The following is a 15,195-nucleotide window of genomic DNA, read 5'->3' as shown; positions in this document are numbered from 1 at the left end:
CATACCAACGTCACATCAACTTATCTTACCCTTCTTATGTCAAATCAAATATCATCACACAAGTTTCACTCGAGGAGGATACCTTTTTTTTTTGGAAATAACTTTGCTGTATTCGGAAAAATTATTGTGATATTAAAAGTATATTTGCCAACACAATTGAGCATGAAGTTTTCGAGGGGAAGGGGAGTTGATATTTATTCTTCATTACCATATGTTAAAAAGAATCTTATCTCTAGGTAAGAAAGTGGTGGAGAAATGTTCAAGTTTAAAAAGGAAAATTTTTGCAAACATTGACCAAACAATTTTCATTCCCAATTTGTTTATCAAATTTCAAGATCGAATCTTATTTACTTTTCTCAAATTTTGTTTTATCAATATTCAAGTTCTATTCTAAATTGAATCGACCAGTTGTATGTGTTTTTGCAATGTCCTCGTGTGTAAGATTGTAATCGATCAAAAACTCGACTCGAACTTAGGTTGATCGAGTTCGAATCAAGTTCAAATAGCTCGATAGCCCTAATAAGTCGAGTTCAAGTATCCAATAGTAAAACTTGAATGCTCGTCGGGACTAATCGGGTTTTTTATTTTTAATTTTTTATATTATTATTATTATTATTATGAAATTACCCTTGTACCCATAAATATAGTTGAATTTATGAAATGTTTTAAGTTGTATGAAATTTTTTAAAAGACGATAATGTCTTTTCACTCAAAATTTGTCAAGAAAAATGAAATTTCAAATCTTTTTTATTCGAATTCAATAAGGCTTATTTTAACTTGACCCAATGTGAGTTGAGTTCAAGTTTTATAAGCAATACATCGAGTTCTTGAATTCCAATAATGCTACTAGCTCGAATTTAGATATCCTTCACGCCACACTCGAGCTCAACTCGATCATACCAACTCAATTCGATATGTATCCCAACTCGTGGGAACACCCCTATCCTCGTGGCCAAAGGCAAAGACAATGCGGGTTGCAAAAACATTCCCTTCAGCCAGAAAGGCCTAACCCTGCAATCTGTACCTGGCTTTCTCCCCCTTCCCCGTAAAAACAGAAAGGAAATGGAGAACAAGAAAAACAGCAGCCGAACCAAAACCGCCTCCTCCTGACCCCATTCCTGAGCCCCATCCCTCAAATTCAATCCCCAAATTCCCCACCTGCTTTTCTCCTCTAATTGCTTTGTACCTAATCCCTGCTTTAGTAGTCCACTCATAATAATAACTTAAAAGGCGTCTCAGGTAGTAAGTTGCTCCACACATGCATATGGAGACGGCATCTCTATCCCTGTCTTCTTCCTCTGTGGAAGCTCTCTCTACCCGTGCTTCTCTCCCTCACAATCACAATAATAAGCTGTTTTCAGACCATACCCCCTCTCCTTCGTCTTTCCCTTCTTTTTATCCAGTTCGGTCAAGAACAACCACCGACAACAAGATTATTGCTGCTGCTGCTGTACCTGGATCTTCCCAAATTAACTCTTGTTTTCTCACTACAACCTCCTCCTCCTTCTTCTCTTCTTCTGCTTCTGGGCGGAGTCCTTGTCTGCCCGCTCTCGCTCGTAAACCTTCCCGTCAGGATCAGGGCCACCACGAAGAAGATGCTTCTTTGGGGAATCCCAACGCCTTCCACTTACTCCCGCACGACTCTCTTTCTCCTCCTCTTCCTCTTCCTCCTCAGGTAATTATATCATTACAGTATATAAATTCGACTTTCTTTCTCCTGTTCTACGATATTAACTAGTACATTAGTAATTCTGGTTTCATTGATTAAACTTAATTTCCTCATTTTTTTTCTCCTAGAGCAACCAAAAAAAAAAAAGTCTGGATTTTGTATTATGGAGATTGAGGAATAAGAAATATAGCATTAGCTGGATATTGGCATTTATGGTTAGGTATAGGCTAGTTGCTTTTTGGGTAATGAAGCTGCTTCATTCTATCGCAACAAGATGGACAATAATGCAATTTATGTCTGATCGGGCTCAATTACCACTCGGATATGTTTGGACCTGTCTTCCATTTTTTTTTCCCTTTGTCAGGATTAGAGATTTTTTGACGCAGCAATTGTCTTGTTATGAATTGACATGTCATCGGGCAACATCATAGAATCATCCGTGGCACATAATTTGCTGGTCAAACACTTGAAAATATTGCAGAATGTTCTGGCCCGTGCTGCTTTATAACAGAACCAGTTTTCCTTGTCTCATCAAATGTGATAAAGTTCATACCTTTCATTAAATTTCACATATTTGAATAGATTTCTGAAATCAACTGATAATGGAAGCGGAGATTGTTTTATGTATTCGCTTGAATCCAGTTCATGCTCAAACAAAGATTTAGATTTCTATTGCAGATATCCAAATCTTATCTCATAAGCATTCACACAAATGACGAACCTTAATTTTATTGTGCTCTCCGTGGCATGTGTTCCTTTCCCTGTTTCCCTCATATAGTACACAAATGGCTATGTCAACTGGCTTTTTTGACTTTGTTGTGATCGTTTCTATCATGTTCTGAAGGGCAATTCAGAACACCAAGAAACCAGTGAAGAAAATTTGGATACGACATCGCATGTCATGACTCCTCTTGTGGCCTCACATGGAAGCAACACAGGAGGAGGTACAAGGGCTGGACTTTTTCGAACTCCAATATCTGGGGGAGTACAAAGTGCCACCTCAGCTCATGGCTTGCCTAGACCAGCTTTGGCAGTCCGTAATCTTATGGAACAGGTAAGACCAACTTTTTGCAGAAAAATTCACAAACATTACTTTTGATACTTTTAAAGTAATATGCTAAAAAAAGTTCAAAACAAATGGGTTTTTTTGGTTTTCTACTTCACTGTAATTTTTCTCCTTTTGCTCCTATTGAACATGACGGCATTTGAAGGCTAGGTTTGCTCACTTATGCACTGTGATGTCGCGGATGCACCATCGGCGTGAAGGTTATCCATTTGGCTCTCTCGTAGATTTTGCACCAGATTCAACGGGACGTAAGTAATTGGAAAACTGCTGTACACTTAGTTATGTACATACATACTACATGTCTGTATCTTTTCTAGTTTCATTATTTCCAGTTTCTCCTTTTACTTTGATGTCCCATCAGTACAGTACAGTACATACTGAACAAGAATTTCTTTGAAACTTGTTTTCTAACCTTACAGACATAATTAAATCACATTGTTATGAGAGAGATATTTGGTTCTCACCCTCAGGAAGGGGTTCTAGTCATTTCTCAGGACTTTTGACAAGTTGCTTTGCTGCCTTTATGTGTACAATTTACTGTTGAGAAAGCTTACATATTGTCATAGGAAACATGCCTCAAATGCGAAAGATCACTTTTGATGCTACAATTTGCAATGTTAGGGAATATGCCTGAAATGAGAAAGATTACTTTCGAAGCTACAATTTGCAATCTCAGGGAAGTGGAAGTGGTTAGGACGTCGGTTTTTTATAGCATTTACCATAAACCTGTCAAAAATATCCAGTAGTTGAAACTGTTACATAATACTCTCATTGGTTTTTTTGTTGTCACTTTGATCTAACTTTGACAATTAAACTATCTGATTTGTCTCCTTGGTGCTTGGTGTGGTGCAAGAGAGAAGGAAAAATAATTACATGGGGAAAAATTAAGGAGAGATGAAGAAAGATCTGTGTAGCTAGCAGATGGCTGTTGATAAACGTTCCTTTTGATGGTAAATAATGGCATATAAGTGGAGCAGAGGGTTGGGATGGAGTATCTTATGGCATCAAATAATCGGATTTCATGGCAGAAGCCTTATCTATGACACTGATACTGAAATGAATGCTGTGGTAGTTTTGTTTCCATTGTAATTTTCTTAAGCTGATGTTTACTGTTTCTGTGTTTTGCTTATAGACCCTATATTTTCATTTTCTCCACTGGCCATACACACACGAAATTTGTTAGCTGAACCCAGATGCACTCTGGTTGTGCAGGTTAGTAACCACATTCAAAGATCTTGGTGTTTTTTATTTTATTTTTTCTATGAGATTTGTGAATGTTTATGCTTTCTAGATTCCCGGATGGAGTAGCCTATCAAACGCAAGGGTAACAATCTTTGGAGATGTTTACCCTCTCCCTGAAGACCAGCAGGTGAGTCTCACTTGCTATGGCTTTTCAGAAATCCATGCTTTACAGCTATTTTAAAAATAGATTGTACTCTGTGTGTTACATGTTTTGATAGATTACTCAGTTAAATGCCTTGATGAATTATTGTTCTTCTAAGGTTTGATAGATCAAAAAGGAAAATCTAATATATAAAGGGGAAAGAGGGAATGGCCCTCCGTATAATTATCAACTAAAGACCTTATACGAATGTTTGAGACTAATGAGTAGCCCACTTCGCTAAGCACAATTTCATCCTCTAGTCAACAGTGCTCAGAGGAGTCGAATCTTACCTTCCATGCCCCTTCCTTGCGTTCTGCAAGTCATTGCTACACAAATTGCAGTGTCGTATTGGAAACAGTTACTCTACTTGTTTCTGTCTTGTTCTGATCTTTGTTATATAATTTTTACTTCTCCTATTTTCTCAAGAATCTTTTGACCTGTTTCCGTCATTTCCTGTGCGTTTAGAGTTGTCTGCTGCTTTATCAGATAAAGTACCTGATTAACCTTTCCAGTCTTGTCTTCCACCCTTTCCAACCCTCTCTGCATTCGATGGAGGGGTGACTTTTTGTGTTAACTTGCATTCCAACTTGTTTACTTGTTATTTACGGTGAGTATCCATTTATAACTTTTCCTGTATGGATCACCAGGAATGGGCTCATAAACAGTACATAGCAAAGCATCAACAAGGACCATCACAACAGTGGGGAAACTTCTACTACTTTAGGATGGAAACTATAAGGTTGGAGACAAAGTATAATGTTGCATGCTGCACTAGTTAAACAGTTGAGCAATGGTGGATTCTGGGATACAACTGTTGCCTTTTCCTATAAAACTCCACATCACTTCCCAATTTATCCAACTAGCATAATTTGGTCGTTATTGCCTAGATGATGTACAAACTATCTTTTCAGTTTTCAGAGTCCATTTTTGGATTTATGCTGTCACCCAAAGTCATTTGAGGCTTAGTTACTGAGCATGAGACATAGTCACCTAGTAAGAAAGCTCGTCATTGTGGTGCCAAATCATATTTAACATGTCAATCATAAGAAAATACACATGGTACATTTGCCAGCTAAATGGGAAGAAAGATTGTAATGGCTCCGTCTAATTGGTCTTAGCATTCTCACTATTTTGCCCTGATTTTCTCAGAATTTATGATTATTCTGGTAGGTTTAATTAACTTTTTATTTCACACTAACTTTCTTTCTTCACCTCTGGAAATGTTAAATTTTGTGGTGGTGCTGATGTATTTTTATAAAATTTTTACTATCACTTAATTTCAGTTACTTGGTTTAACACGTGCTGTTTATTATAAGTCAGAAGAGTATCAACTTAATGGTGTACAAATGTTAAAAAGCATTAAGATATAGTTGACATAAAAAAGGTTGAATCAAATTTAGGTGGTTTACTTGTGGATTAGTTAATTTTTCTTTGTCTCTCCTTTTTTAATATTCTTGCTCATTTACATTTTCTGAGTCCCAATGGTTTGTCTGATTGACATTTGTAAATGTCCTGTAACATGAAGTTTAAGGAGATCTCCTTATATGTCATGCTTTATCTTGTGCATTGATGGCTGTCATGCAGGAACTCCATTTTCGGAGTTGGATTTATGTGCAGGGCAGTCACCTTGATATATCTTGATGTTCTTTGTCTATACAACGTGAGCTTTATAATGATTGGTTTTGTGCTGTTTACCTACAGTGACATATATTTTATTGGGGGCTTTGGTACTGTTGCTTGGGTTGATGTCAAAGAGTACGAGGCTCTTCAGCCTGATAAGATTGCTGTTGATGGGGGTGAACAAAATTTGAAGGTATGTCATTTGGCACACTTGTCATTTCAAGAATGGAGTGTTAACGTTTCGTTCTTGTTTTGTTATATCCCTAATTCTGCCTTTTCCTAAGAGTGCATGCCCTACACAATTCTTTTCTTCCCATCAAATAAGAGAGAACTAGCAGTCATCATATCAAAGAGAAATAGGCAATAGCTATCTGGTAGAGCTGTGAACGTGGAGGATGCTGGTTTGGGATGGAGTTAGGTTTAACCAATTTCAGCTGGCTCATTTACTTTGTATATACCTTGTTCAAGCTGGATTTCCAGTTTTCATAAGCTGGACTACCATGACTGGACTGTTTCTGCTGGCAGCTTGGAGTGTTTCCAAAATAAGCTGTTTTCGACCTATAAATGATTTATACCTTTAATTGACGCTCAAACTTGAACTGGTGTTGAAATTAAGCTAAAAGTTTTTGTCGAGTTTGAACCTAGGATTTTTCGAGGAGAGGAATTAATATACTCAAGCTCAAAACTAATACTACTTTTGTTGTGATTATATGTTATGGATCAGATTTAATGTGCATTTATCTACAGCTCATAAGAGGATCTTTAGTTGGAGCTCATGTTAGTGATTATATATGGGACTAACGAATATATGTTGAAATAGAGAGTACATTAGTATCTTATGATATGGTCATAGGACTCGCATCTGAACAGCTTTGATTTTCGACTCTCTGCTGTTTTTTTTCTTTTATAATTTGACAAATATGCTCAACATAAAATTGGGTGTCATTTGGTAAATATACCACACCACACCATGCCTTGCGCTGGAGAATGGTTGGATGTTTGTTATCCTGCCCCAGGAGTGGGTAAAAGGGTCTTCAAATTCTAATGTGCTTTTGCCTGAGTAGGAACTGAATGCAATATTTTCAAAGCCCTTGAAAGAGCTGTTGTCTCAAGAAGTTGAAGTGGATGATGCTGCTCTCATATCAATTGATAGCAAGGGGACTGATATCCGTGTCCGTCAGGGAGCACAGGTTCTTTTTCTTCCCATTTTGCAATTTTATAGATTATATTAGTTCGTCGAAGCTATTATTGATTGTCTTTACTTACTGCACCCTTGCTGCCATGCTGCAGTTCAACATACAAAGGATATCTTTTGAAGAGGGGCATTCAGCTGAAACGCTGGAAGAAGCCAAGGCAGCCCTCTGGAAGTTGATAAATAAAGGTCGTCTGTACAACTTACAAAAATAAAAATGTGTTTTTTTTTTTTTTTTTTTTGTGGAAGGACTCGTGTGAGCTTCTTAAGACTGTATGTAATATTATTAGCTTAGCCGGAATAACAGATGAGGTGTGACGGTCCACATTTTTTGGGATAAAGATTGTGATGTGTTCGTACGGGAATATGGTAGCATTAACAAAGAAAGAGTTCTTGTTGGATGATAAAGAGTATAACCTCGTGAAATAACAAAACAGAGAATTACAAACCGAATATGGCAATGGATAAGAGTATACAAAGGCAAGGCTGAATATGGCAAATTTAGTTTGGACTTTGCTTAAAAAAAAAAAGAAAAGAAAATGGTGTCAGCAAGCTCCAGATTGGAGTCGTGATTACTAGAATAGCGGCAGCAATTGTAAGGAAAGAAGAAGAAGTAACTAACTACTTTACCTGCCTTTAAAAAAAAAAAAAAAAAAAAGAGTATTCCTCCTTTCTTCATCCAAAGGACGGTTATGTTGTATTAACCAGAATTACTGCCGGTGAAGTAGATTAACAAAATCTGCCGGATACAAGTGGAGACCAATCAGTGGCCAACTGATTGATAAAATGAAAGAACAAGGCAAGACGAAGAAGAGACAAACTACAGAGGAAATTTACAGTAGTTGTTGTGGTATCAAAGGAGGAAGAAAGAGAGAGAAAAAAAAAACTAGAGAGTTCTCCCCTCTGCCCACACCCGAGAGTGTCCCAGTGGGCACTGCAGTGGCCCCCCACCACCACCACCACCAAAACAAGAGTAAAGAGACAGACCAATCAGTAGCCCAGCAGGCATCAGCAAAGGAAAGGAAAGGAAAGGGAAAGGGTTGCAGACAGACAGCAATCAGGTTGCTCCGATAGTCCCTCTTGCCGCCCACCCATGGCTGAAAGAAGAAGAAGCAACGGCAGCAGCAATGAATCATCATCATCATCATCATCATCACCAGGTACAGCAGCAGCGACAGTGTGCAGAATACCGGATGACCACATCTTCTCCATCTTGTTGCGTCTTCCAATAGACTCAATCCTCTGCTTTGGGATGACTTGCAGAAGATTGAGGTCTCTTACTTACTCCGACGCTCTCTGGGAATCCATCTGCAGGCGCGACTGGGGTTCCTCCTCCGTCGATGACCTCATCAAGGCCCATGACCCATCAATCCCCATCGCCTGGCAGAACCTCTATCAGCAGCTCCACCAGTTGGATTCTGTCTACTGTCGGAGGCTCTTGGCTGCTGCTGCACCTGCAACACCGCCAGCCCCCGACATGGTCCCCAGCCCAAGAGCTTCTCATTCACTTAATTTTGTGTCTGGATGTTTGCTTCTCTTTGGTGGCGGCTGCGAGGGAGGTCTGTCTCTCTCTTTCTTTAAAATGAAAGGAAAAAGAAAACTAAGCTCCCTCGTTTTTCTTTTAAGTATTTCTTTTTTTTGCCCTATTTCTTTTCCTCTTTTCTTTTCTTTTTTTTTTTTTTTTGGGTACGCAAAAGATGATTTTTTTTTTTTTTTGGCCCCTAAAGATTGTTCTTTTGTGATTGCTTTTCTTGTTCTTTTCCCAATTCCAACCCTGGTTTTGCATATAAGCTCACAGATTCTGTGATTGCTTTTCTTGTTGGATCCATCTTAGCCTTGACGTCATATCATAACATTTTCTTGCTCTGAGTTAGTTCCTTGGTGACTTAAACTCAACTCGCAAATGTGTTTTCTTTCAATTTTGGATTCTTTGAGCATGATCTTCCAAAAAAAAAAAAAAAACTGTTGGACCCTAGTCCAAAATGAATCAGCTGGATCAATGTGTTAGAGTCTCTAATTTATGTTACGTTGATCCTACTCTACTTTAATGGTCTGACATTCGTATTGTCTTCCTTTAGGTCGGCATCGTGATGATACGTGGGTAGCATATATGGGCAATGACTTGAGGAGGATATTGAAGTGGCAAAAGATCAGTTCAGACATCCCAAGCGGACGATTTGGGCATTCGTGTGTTGTAGTTGGCGATTCCCTCGTCCTCTTTGGAGGGATCAATGACAATGCGGTCCGGAAGAACGACACCTGGATTGGGCGTATAGTTCTGCATGAGACATCCGGTATGACATTGTCCTGGAGACTGCTTGATGTGGGTTCAGTTGCACCCCCACCTCGGGGTGCTCATGCTGGGTGTTGCATTGACAAGAGGAAGATGCTTATTTATGGCGGAATTGGAACGTCTGGTGTTAGGCTGGGTGATACCTGGGTTTTAGATCTGTCAGAAAATCTTTGTTTTGGAACTTGGGTAGAAGTTGTGACTCATCCATCTCCTCCATCTCGTTCAGGGCACACATTAACTCATATTGGGGGAACACGAACAATCTTATTTGGTGGAAGGGGATTGGGTTATGACGTGCTTAACGATCTATGGCTCTTTGAAGCATACGAGGGTTTTTGGAGATGGTTACAGTTACCAATTGACTTGCAAAGTATCCCACATGGACTTTCCCTTCCACGAGTTGGTCACTCGGCCACACTCATCTTAGGAGGTCAATTGCTTATTTATGGAGGCGAGGATTCATGCAGGCACAGGAAGGATGACTTTTGGCTTTTGGACGTCAGTTCATACAGGCAACCCATTATCACTCTCCCGCGGGCGGGACTGCTCACACAAATGTGGAAGAGGCTGAGAGCAGTGGGTGATAATCCCATGTGCAGATCATTTCATCAAACTTGTGCGGATAATTCAGGACGCTACTTGTACGTCTTTGGTGGGATGGTGGATGGCGTACTTCAGCCTGCTGAATTGTCCGGGTTGAGGTTTGATTCCAGCCTTTTTCTTGTGGAGCTTTTGCTTCTGTCCTAAACGTTTATACAGTATTATAAAAGGGTTTGATGATGCCAGATATCGTGGATGCTGCAAATCTGTGAAGCTTGTAAATAGTAGCAGCAGCTCTTTTTAGGGAAGTGCTTCATTAAATAGAAGCTTGTAAATAGGAGTAGCGACTGGTTTGCTGATTAAAAAGGCAAAAAAAAAAAAAAAAAGAGGACTAACCGGGGAACTCCTGGCCGAACAGAGTGGTTATTTGCCTTTTCGGATGGTAGTTGGAAATGCCCTGAACAGAATTGACCTTAGCGCTGCAATTTAAGGCTGATGAATTCCGGATGTTTTTGGGACCATCTTTTCCTGCCAGTTATTAGGTGGTCTTTTTCAGCTTTTGATTTCTGCTGTATCATATCATATACGCCTGTATTTTTGAGTTGTGCTACTATAAAGTATGGAATTAACAACACTAGCGATGGAGAATGGGAACGTGCGTGCATATCCCCAGCAAACCCATGATTCTTCGATAAAAAAGAAACCAAACTGTATACTATTAAGGAAGCAATTCTAACAGTATTATACAACATTCGGTTGACATCTTATCGGGAGCACTGCTACAAGTTCATGAATCTCGGCGAGCCAAGTCATGCTTGTGTGTGCCCCTTTGGAAGAACCATCAATCCTACATATCGATCTCATACCAGCAAAGATACAAAAGTAATCAGAAAAATGGAACTATTCCCTCCCACAATTCCCAACCCCTTTTTCATTTCCTCCAGACGATGTAAACAAATCATTATCACTATAACCTACCTTCTAAACTTACCAAAAAGAAAAAATGCAGATATGCTGAATACATTAAAATAACTGGCAAAAAATAACTCATAAGTGTAACTTAGTTCTCCACATTTCCCCAATGACCTTCCTTGGTGCTGGATCATCAGGTCCCCTGTCTCGTTGTCCAGACGTGAAGTACAACCATCCATTCCAAAAGCCAACAAGAGTAGTTTTCACTCGATAAGGAAGCTTTCCCACGACTGACCATTTCTTTAGCAGTCCAAAACCAGGATTGAAAACAAAACAAACAAATAAAGAAAAATATTTCAGAAAGTCAAATACAGATCAAGAAAGAAGTTTCATGAGAAGATACCAGCAAAATCGGTTGCAAATAACCAGCAGCAGAAATAGAAGAGACCCAAGAATACTCAAGAACTGACTAACACAGTACAAAAGCAAACACCTGCTGTAACGGATTTGCATTTGGAGAGTCTAGGCTTACCACCACATTATGCTGAATACATGTACACATTTATGCTTGTATGAGCACACAAGACACTTTTTTTTTTTTGAGGAAAGAGAGGGGGGGTTGAGAATCCATCTCCAATGTTACATCTGCTGAGTTTGGTAAAAGATTGCAGGAAAAACATCAGCAGAATAGCAACGATTGATGTCTTTGTCTAGGCTATATACTTTTTTCCTAAGTTTTTGAATACGGGTAACAAGCTTAACTAAGGGCTTTTTGGCTGAACTTCACCCATGGAGAAGATGCGTCTTCTAGCATCAAAAACATTAGACCATTAATTATCAAGTTTTTTAGACATTAAGCATACCAGTGTATCTAACTGAAACTGGAATACTTCTCCAACAAGCGTCATCTTCTTTGTTTCAGGGTGCTTCTCTGTTGTGCCTCAAAAACATTAGACCATTAATTATCAAGTTTTTTAGACATTAAGCATACCAGTGTATCTAACTGAAACTGGAATACTTCTCCAACAAGCGTCATCTTCTTTGTTTCAGGGTGCTTCTCTGTTGTGCCTCCAACAATAATGATTGAATTATTCACAATTTTCCAAGCAAACTCTATGTGTGAATCAGGCTTTGGCATAGGCGGTAAGACCTTCCAGTTCATATCATCATCCAGCATGTAAACATCACCATAGACAACCTGTAAGAGTCTCAAGCTGCATACTTTAGAATAGATCTTAGATGTTTCCAAAACATTCACTTTGCTTTAGACAAAATTCTCGGTCTACTACTAAAGAAGAAGTGAATAAATCAGCTCATAACTAACGATGTCATGAGATATTAAAAATTAAGTCCAATTAGAGAAAATGACACTTGCCACAATCATAATTGGTAAAAGAATAAAGCACTATGCTGCTCTTTTTTTTTTTCTTTTTTTTTTATTTCATGAGTAAAAGTGCTTAATGTAGGTGAAAGAAGTATATTACCTCATTCCTGCGAGAGCACTTAAAAATAGGAGACCCAGGCTTTGCCATAAAATCACCCTCTTGACCACCTATGACATACAATCGATCATCAACCACGACACAAGCCCTACATGAATGTGGTTTTTACACCAGAAACAACAAGATCATTCACTCGTGCTGGAAATTCCATTGAAATTACAACTGCAAATTGAAAAACTAGTGTTTCTGAATCGTCCTTAGTGTTTTCTCTAATGTCTTTTAAGAAAATCTCCATCAATTATAGAATAAAGCCCTATTGCACGATAAATATCAGAGATAAGTTCTTCACCTTCCATTGTTTTAGCATATCTTGACGGAAACAGTAGTCATCCATAAATACAGTTGTGAAACCAAATTTGAGCTAACAAAACTTTGTTGTCTAATTACATCAGAAATTCAAGCAACATAGAATGGTCACGTTAACATGAGAATAGACTCCTTAATAAATTCAAATCTTTACAAATCAAACACTTGCATGTTTAAATCTGATCTTTCTAAATAATTTGACATTTAAATTCCCAGCAACAGAAAGCGCGATTGCACAGATAAGAGAAGAAACCAAATGCAAACTTAAATTTTTATGTAGTGAAATCTAACCTCTCTGGAAAATAAACCAATGAAAAAAAGGAACTCTTACAGACAGAACCTGAACAAACTTTCTTCTCCGCCATTACTCTCACCCCCACAAACAGATTAACTGTTTTATTTACTGTGACATACAATTAATTCCAGGTAAGTAGTGGGAACAAACCTGTGAGGTCCACCACGGGGTATGGGAACCTCAGTCCGCCACTCCTTCTCTAAAGCTTTGCCATCTTTTACTGCAATACTCCAATGCTCTAATCCAGGTGTATGACGATTCTCTTTGCTGCCACCCATCACATGAAGTCTTCCCCTCCAGAGTTGAGTTGCAGGTGCATACCTGAAATTATCTGAGTAAATCTTTAACAAAGACATGTACAGAAGTGACAGCCACACCACAGTTGCGTTCTGGGATACACCTAGTGGAAAGTGAATTCAGTACATGCTGAAAATCACATCACATCTTTCATTTTAACAACCATAGGAGAGGGCCATTCAACACCCAACTTGCGCTCGAAAGTAAAGGTGCAGCTTCAAACATGCTCTTCATTAAGTAAGACGGAGGGCAACACTATGTGCTAGACAAGAAATATTTAGTCCCCAAGAAAACCAAGTCCAAATACCAGAATTGGCACACACAACAAAGAATGACAACTTGAGCATTCACAACTCAAAATAGAAGCAGGACAAGACGAGGCATTTGGACGACAAAGTCATGCAAAAGAAATAAATAGATTGAAAGCTCAAGAAAATCGAAGATTAATAAAACTAACCAGGCGGAATGGAACATTCATACCTAGGGAGAGGTAGAGGAGGCATGTTGCTCCACTGCTGCGTCTGTGTGTCAAGCACAAATGTTCGTGCAGTAGGCCCTCTACACTGAGGGCCATATTGCCCAGTAACTACATAAACATACCTCCCATCTGTAACCATACCCAAATGTGAATGGGCCATCTCTTTAGGCATATCAAACCTTCCTCCCCATGTATTGTCGGTAAAGTTATAAATGTCCACATGAGAATGCACCTACAGCAGAGAGATAAAGGGATGATATAGTGAATCAAGTTGAGGTAGGAAATATACGGTGTAAATCGAGAGAGAGTAAGAAAGGAGAGGTGGGAATGGGTTTTACATAATCAATGGTTCCGTATCCGGCAAAGACATAAAGGAGATGGCCGATCTGAATGGCAGCACCGTCAAGACGAGGGACGGGGGCAGGGGCCATCTTCTCCCATTCCAAGAGGGGAGCTGGCAAATCGGAAAAGGTAGCCGATAGTAACCTCTGATTGGTCTTTACATGTTTGTCGGCGGCGTCCTTGGCCTGCATAAATGAGAGTATACACAAAGGGGAAATAAAGCACTCGGAAAATGAAAAGAAAGAAAGGCAGAAGCAGTAGCAGTAGAAAGCAGCCTGGGGTTTTGTATATAAATACTGAAAAATCAGAATTAGAGTTGCTGCTAAATATTCGTGTTAGGGTTTATGAGTTTATTATTATCATTATTTTGGTTGTTTGCTCTAAAGATATGAAATTTGCAGTGGAGGGCAAAAAAAAAAAAGAAGGAAAGGTGAGAGAAAGAGGAGGAGGAGGGGTACCTTGAAGGTAGCGGGAGCGGAATGGGTGTGATTGGGGAAGGGAGAATGGGAGATGAGGACGAAGGGCGTGGAGGAGGCAGGAGAAGGAGAAGAGGCGGCCCAAAGTAGATCTGCGATTAGAGCAAAACCCAGTAGGCCTATTATGCAGGGCAACACCAATTTCTTGGCGGCAGCGGTTTTATGCTGCTTGGCGGTAGCTGCCGTTGGCCTCCCCGATCCCATATGTCAAATCTGAATATCAACAACGTCGCGATCTCGTCATCATCTTCTCTGTTGTTGTTGTAGTATGAAATATAATAGCAGTCGTTTATGATCCATGACCCATCATCATCATCATCATCCACTCGTCTTCTTCCCTCATCTATTCATTCATAGAAGATGTACACATTCATCCTTACAATCATTATATTACCATTCTCGCCCCTTTAATAATCAATAAAATGTGACAAATTATATGTGCGCACAAGTGTCTCCAGACTTTGAATTGAATACTCACAGAAATCAAATACCATCTGCTCCCGCTGTCGTCCTGCACATTGATTCTTTTTTTTCCTTTTTGGGGTATGAATGTATTACGCGTTCCGCGGTTTCGTAATACTACAAAGAAAATGGCCACGTTGGTCTCTCGTGTCTTAGCCAATTTAGATCGCGAGACCCCCCCAACAAGAGTCTAAGTATTGTAATGGAAAATTAAAAAATTCTAATGAATTGGTATGCTGGTTAAACAAAAAAAAAAAAAAAAAAAGTCTGCCCTAATTGGTATCCGGTGACATATAAAGAAAAAAAAAAAGACATGACCCCTGAACGATCATTTTTAACAGTGCACGTCACTAATTCAGTT

General features: G+C 39.2%; 3 protein-coding genes across 4 annotated transcripts; 2 read left to right on the top strand and 1 right to left on the bottom strand.

Annotated features, from left to right (window-relative positions):
- Positions 1–945: 945 nt before the first annotated feature.
- On the top strand, positions 946–7,296 carry LOC113742532 (uncharacterized). Its single transcript, XM_027270370.2, has 9 exons — positions 946–1,675; positions 2,514–2,723; positions 2,881–2,983; positions 3,868–3,947; positions 4,027–4,104; positions 4,767–4,858; positions 5,821–5,932; positions 6,804–6,929; positions 7,030–7,296. The coding sequence occupies exons 1-9, from the start codon at positions 1,259–1,261 to the stop codon at positions 7,144–7,146; spliced, it is 1,335 nt and encodes a 444-aa protein (XP_027126171.2). The 5' UTR covers positions 946–1,258; the 3' UTR covers positions 7,147–7,296.
- Positions 7,297–7,748: 452 nt separating this feature from the next.
- On the top strand, positions 7,749–10,398 carry LOC113742531 (F-box/kelch-repeat protein At1g51550-like). The gene is made up of 2 exons (XM_027270369.2): positions 7,749–8,490; positions 9,010–10,398. Exons 1-2 carry the CDS (start codon positions 8,025–8,027, stop codon positions 9,969–9,971), a joined length of 1,428 nt encoding a protein of 475 aa, XP_027126170.2. The 5' UTR covers positions 7,749–8,024; the 3' UTR covers positions 9,972–10,398.
- A 58-nt stretch (positions 10,399–10,456) lies between these two features.
- Positions 10,457–14,828, bottom strand: LOC113742533 (kelch repeat-containing protein At3g27220). Of its 2 annotated transcripts, none has more exons than XR_011813384.1 (7): positions 14,355–14,712; positions 13,893–14,081; positions 13,557–13,786; positions 12,930–13,100; positions 12,161–12,266; positions 11,540–11,874; positions 10,457–10,976 (listed from the first exon to the last, which is right to left on the bottom strand). XR_011813384.1 is itself a non-coding variant. In XM_027270371.2 (7 exons), the coding sequence occupies exons 1-7, from the start codon at positions 14,574–14,576 to the stop codon at positions 10,812–10,814; spliced, it is 1,290 nt and encodes a 429-aa protein (XP_027126172.1). In that variant the 5' UTR covers positions 14,577–14,828; the 3' UTR covers positions 10,457–10,811. The 2 variants fall into 2 exon arrangements, 1 of the variants encoding a protein (XP_027126172.1); XM_027270371.2 differs by having other exon boundaries at positions 11,668–11,874; positions 14,355–14,828.
- Positions 14,829–15,195: the final 367 nt, after the last annotated feature.

The sequence above is a fragment of the Coffea arabica genome, chromosome 4e (assembly GCF_036785885.1).
Source record: "Coffea arabica cultivar ET-39 chromosome 4e, Coffea Arabica ET-39 HiFi, whole genome shotgun sequence".
NCBI lineage: Eukaryota > Viridiplantae > Streptophyta > Magnoliopsida > Gentianales > Rubiaceae > Coffea > Coffea arabica.
The sequence above is the reverse complement of the archived record's forward strand: the minus strand, read 5'-3'. Positions and strand labels throughout refer to the sequence as shown.

Coding starts and splice junctions, on each gene's coding strand:
- LOC113742532 (XM_027270370.2), top strand. CDS start 1,259: ATGCATATGGAGACGGCATCTCTATCCCTGTCTTCTTCCTCTGTGGAA. Junction 2,984..3,867: donor TGCACCAGATTCAACGGGAC/GTAAGTAATTGG, acceptor TTTTGCTTATAG/ACCCTATATTTTCATTTTCT. Junction 4,105..4,766: donor CTCTCCCTGAAGACCAGCAG/GTGAGTCTCACT, acceptor ATGGATCACCAG/GAATGGGCTCATAAACAGTA.
- LOC113742531 (XM_027270369.2), top strand. CDS start 8,025: ATGGCTGAAAGAAGAAGAAGCAACGGCAGCAGCAATGAATCATCATCA. Junction 8,491..9,009: donor TGGTGGCGGCTGCGAGGGAG/GTCTGTCTCTCT, acceptor GTCTTCCTTTAG/GTCGGCATCGTGATGATACG.
- LOC113742533 (XM_027270371.2), bottom strand. CDS start 14,576: ATGGGATCGGGGAGGCCAACGGCAGCTACCGCCAAGCAGCATAAAACC. Junction 13,787..13,892: donor GATACGGAACCATTGATTAT/GTAAAACCCATT, acceptor TCTCTGCTGTAG/GTGCATTCTCATGTGGACAT. Junction 10,977..11,667: donor AGTTTCAGTTAGATACACTG/GTATGCTTAATG, acceptor GGACTGCTAAAG/AAATGGTCAGTCGTGGGAAA.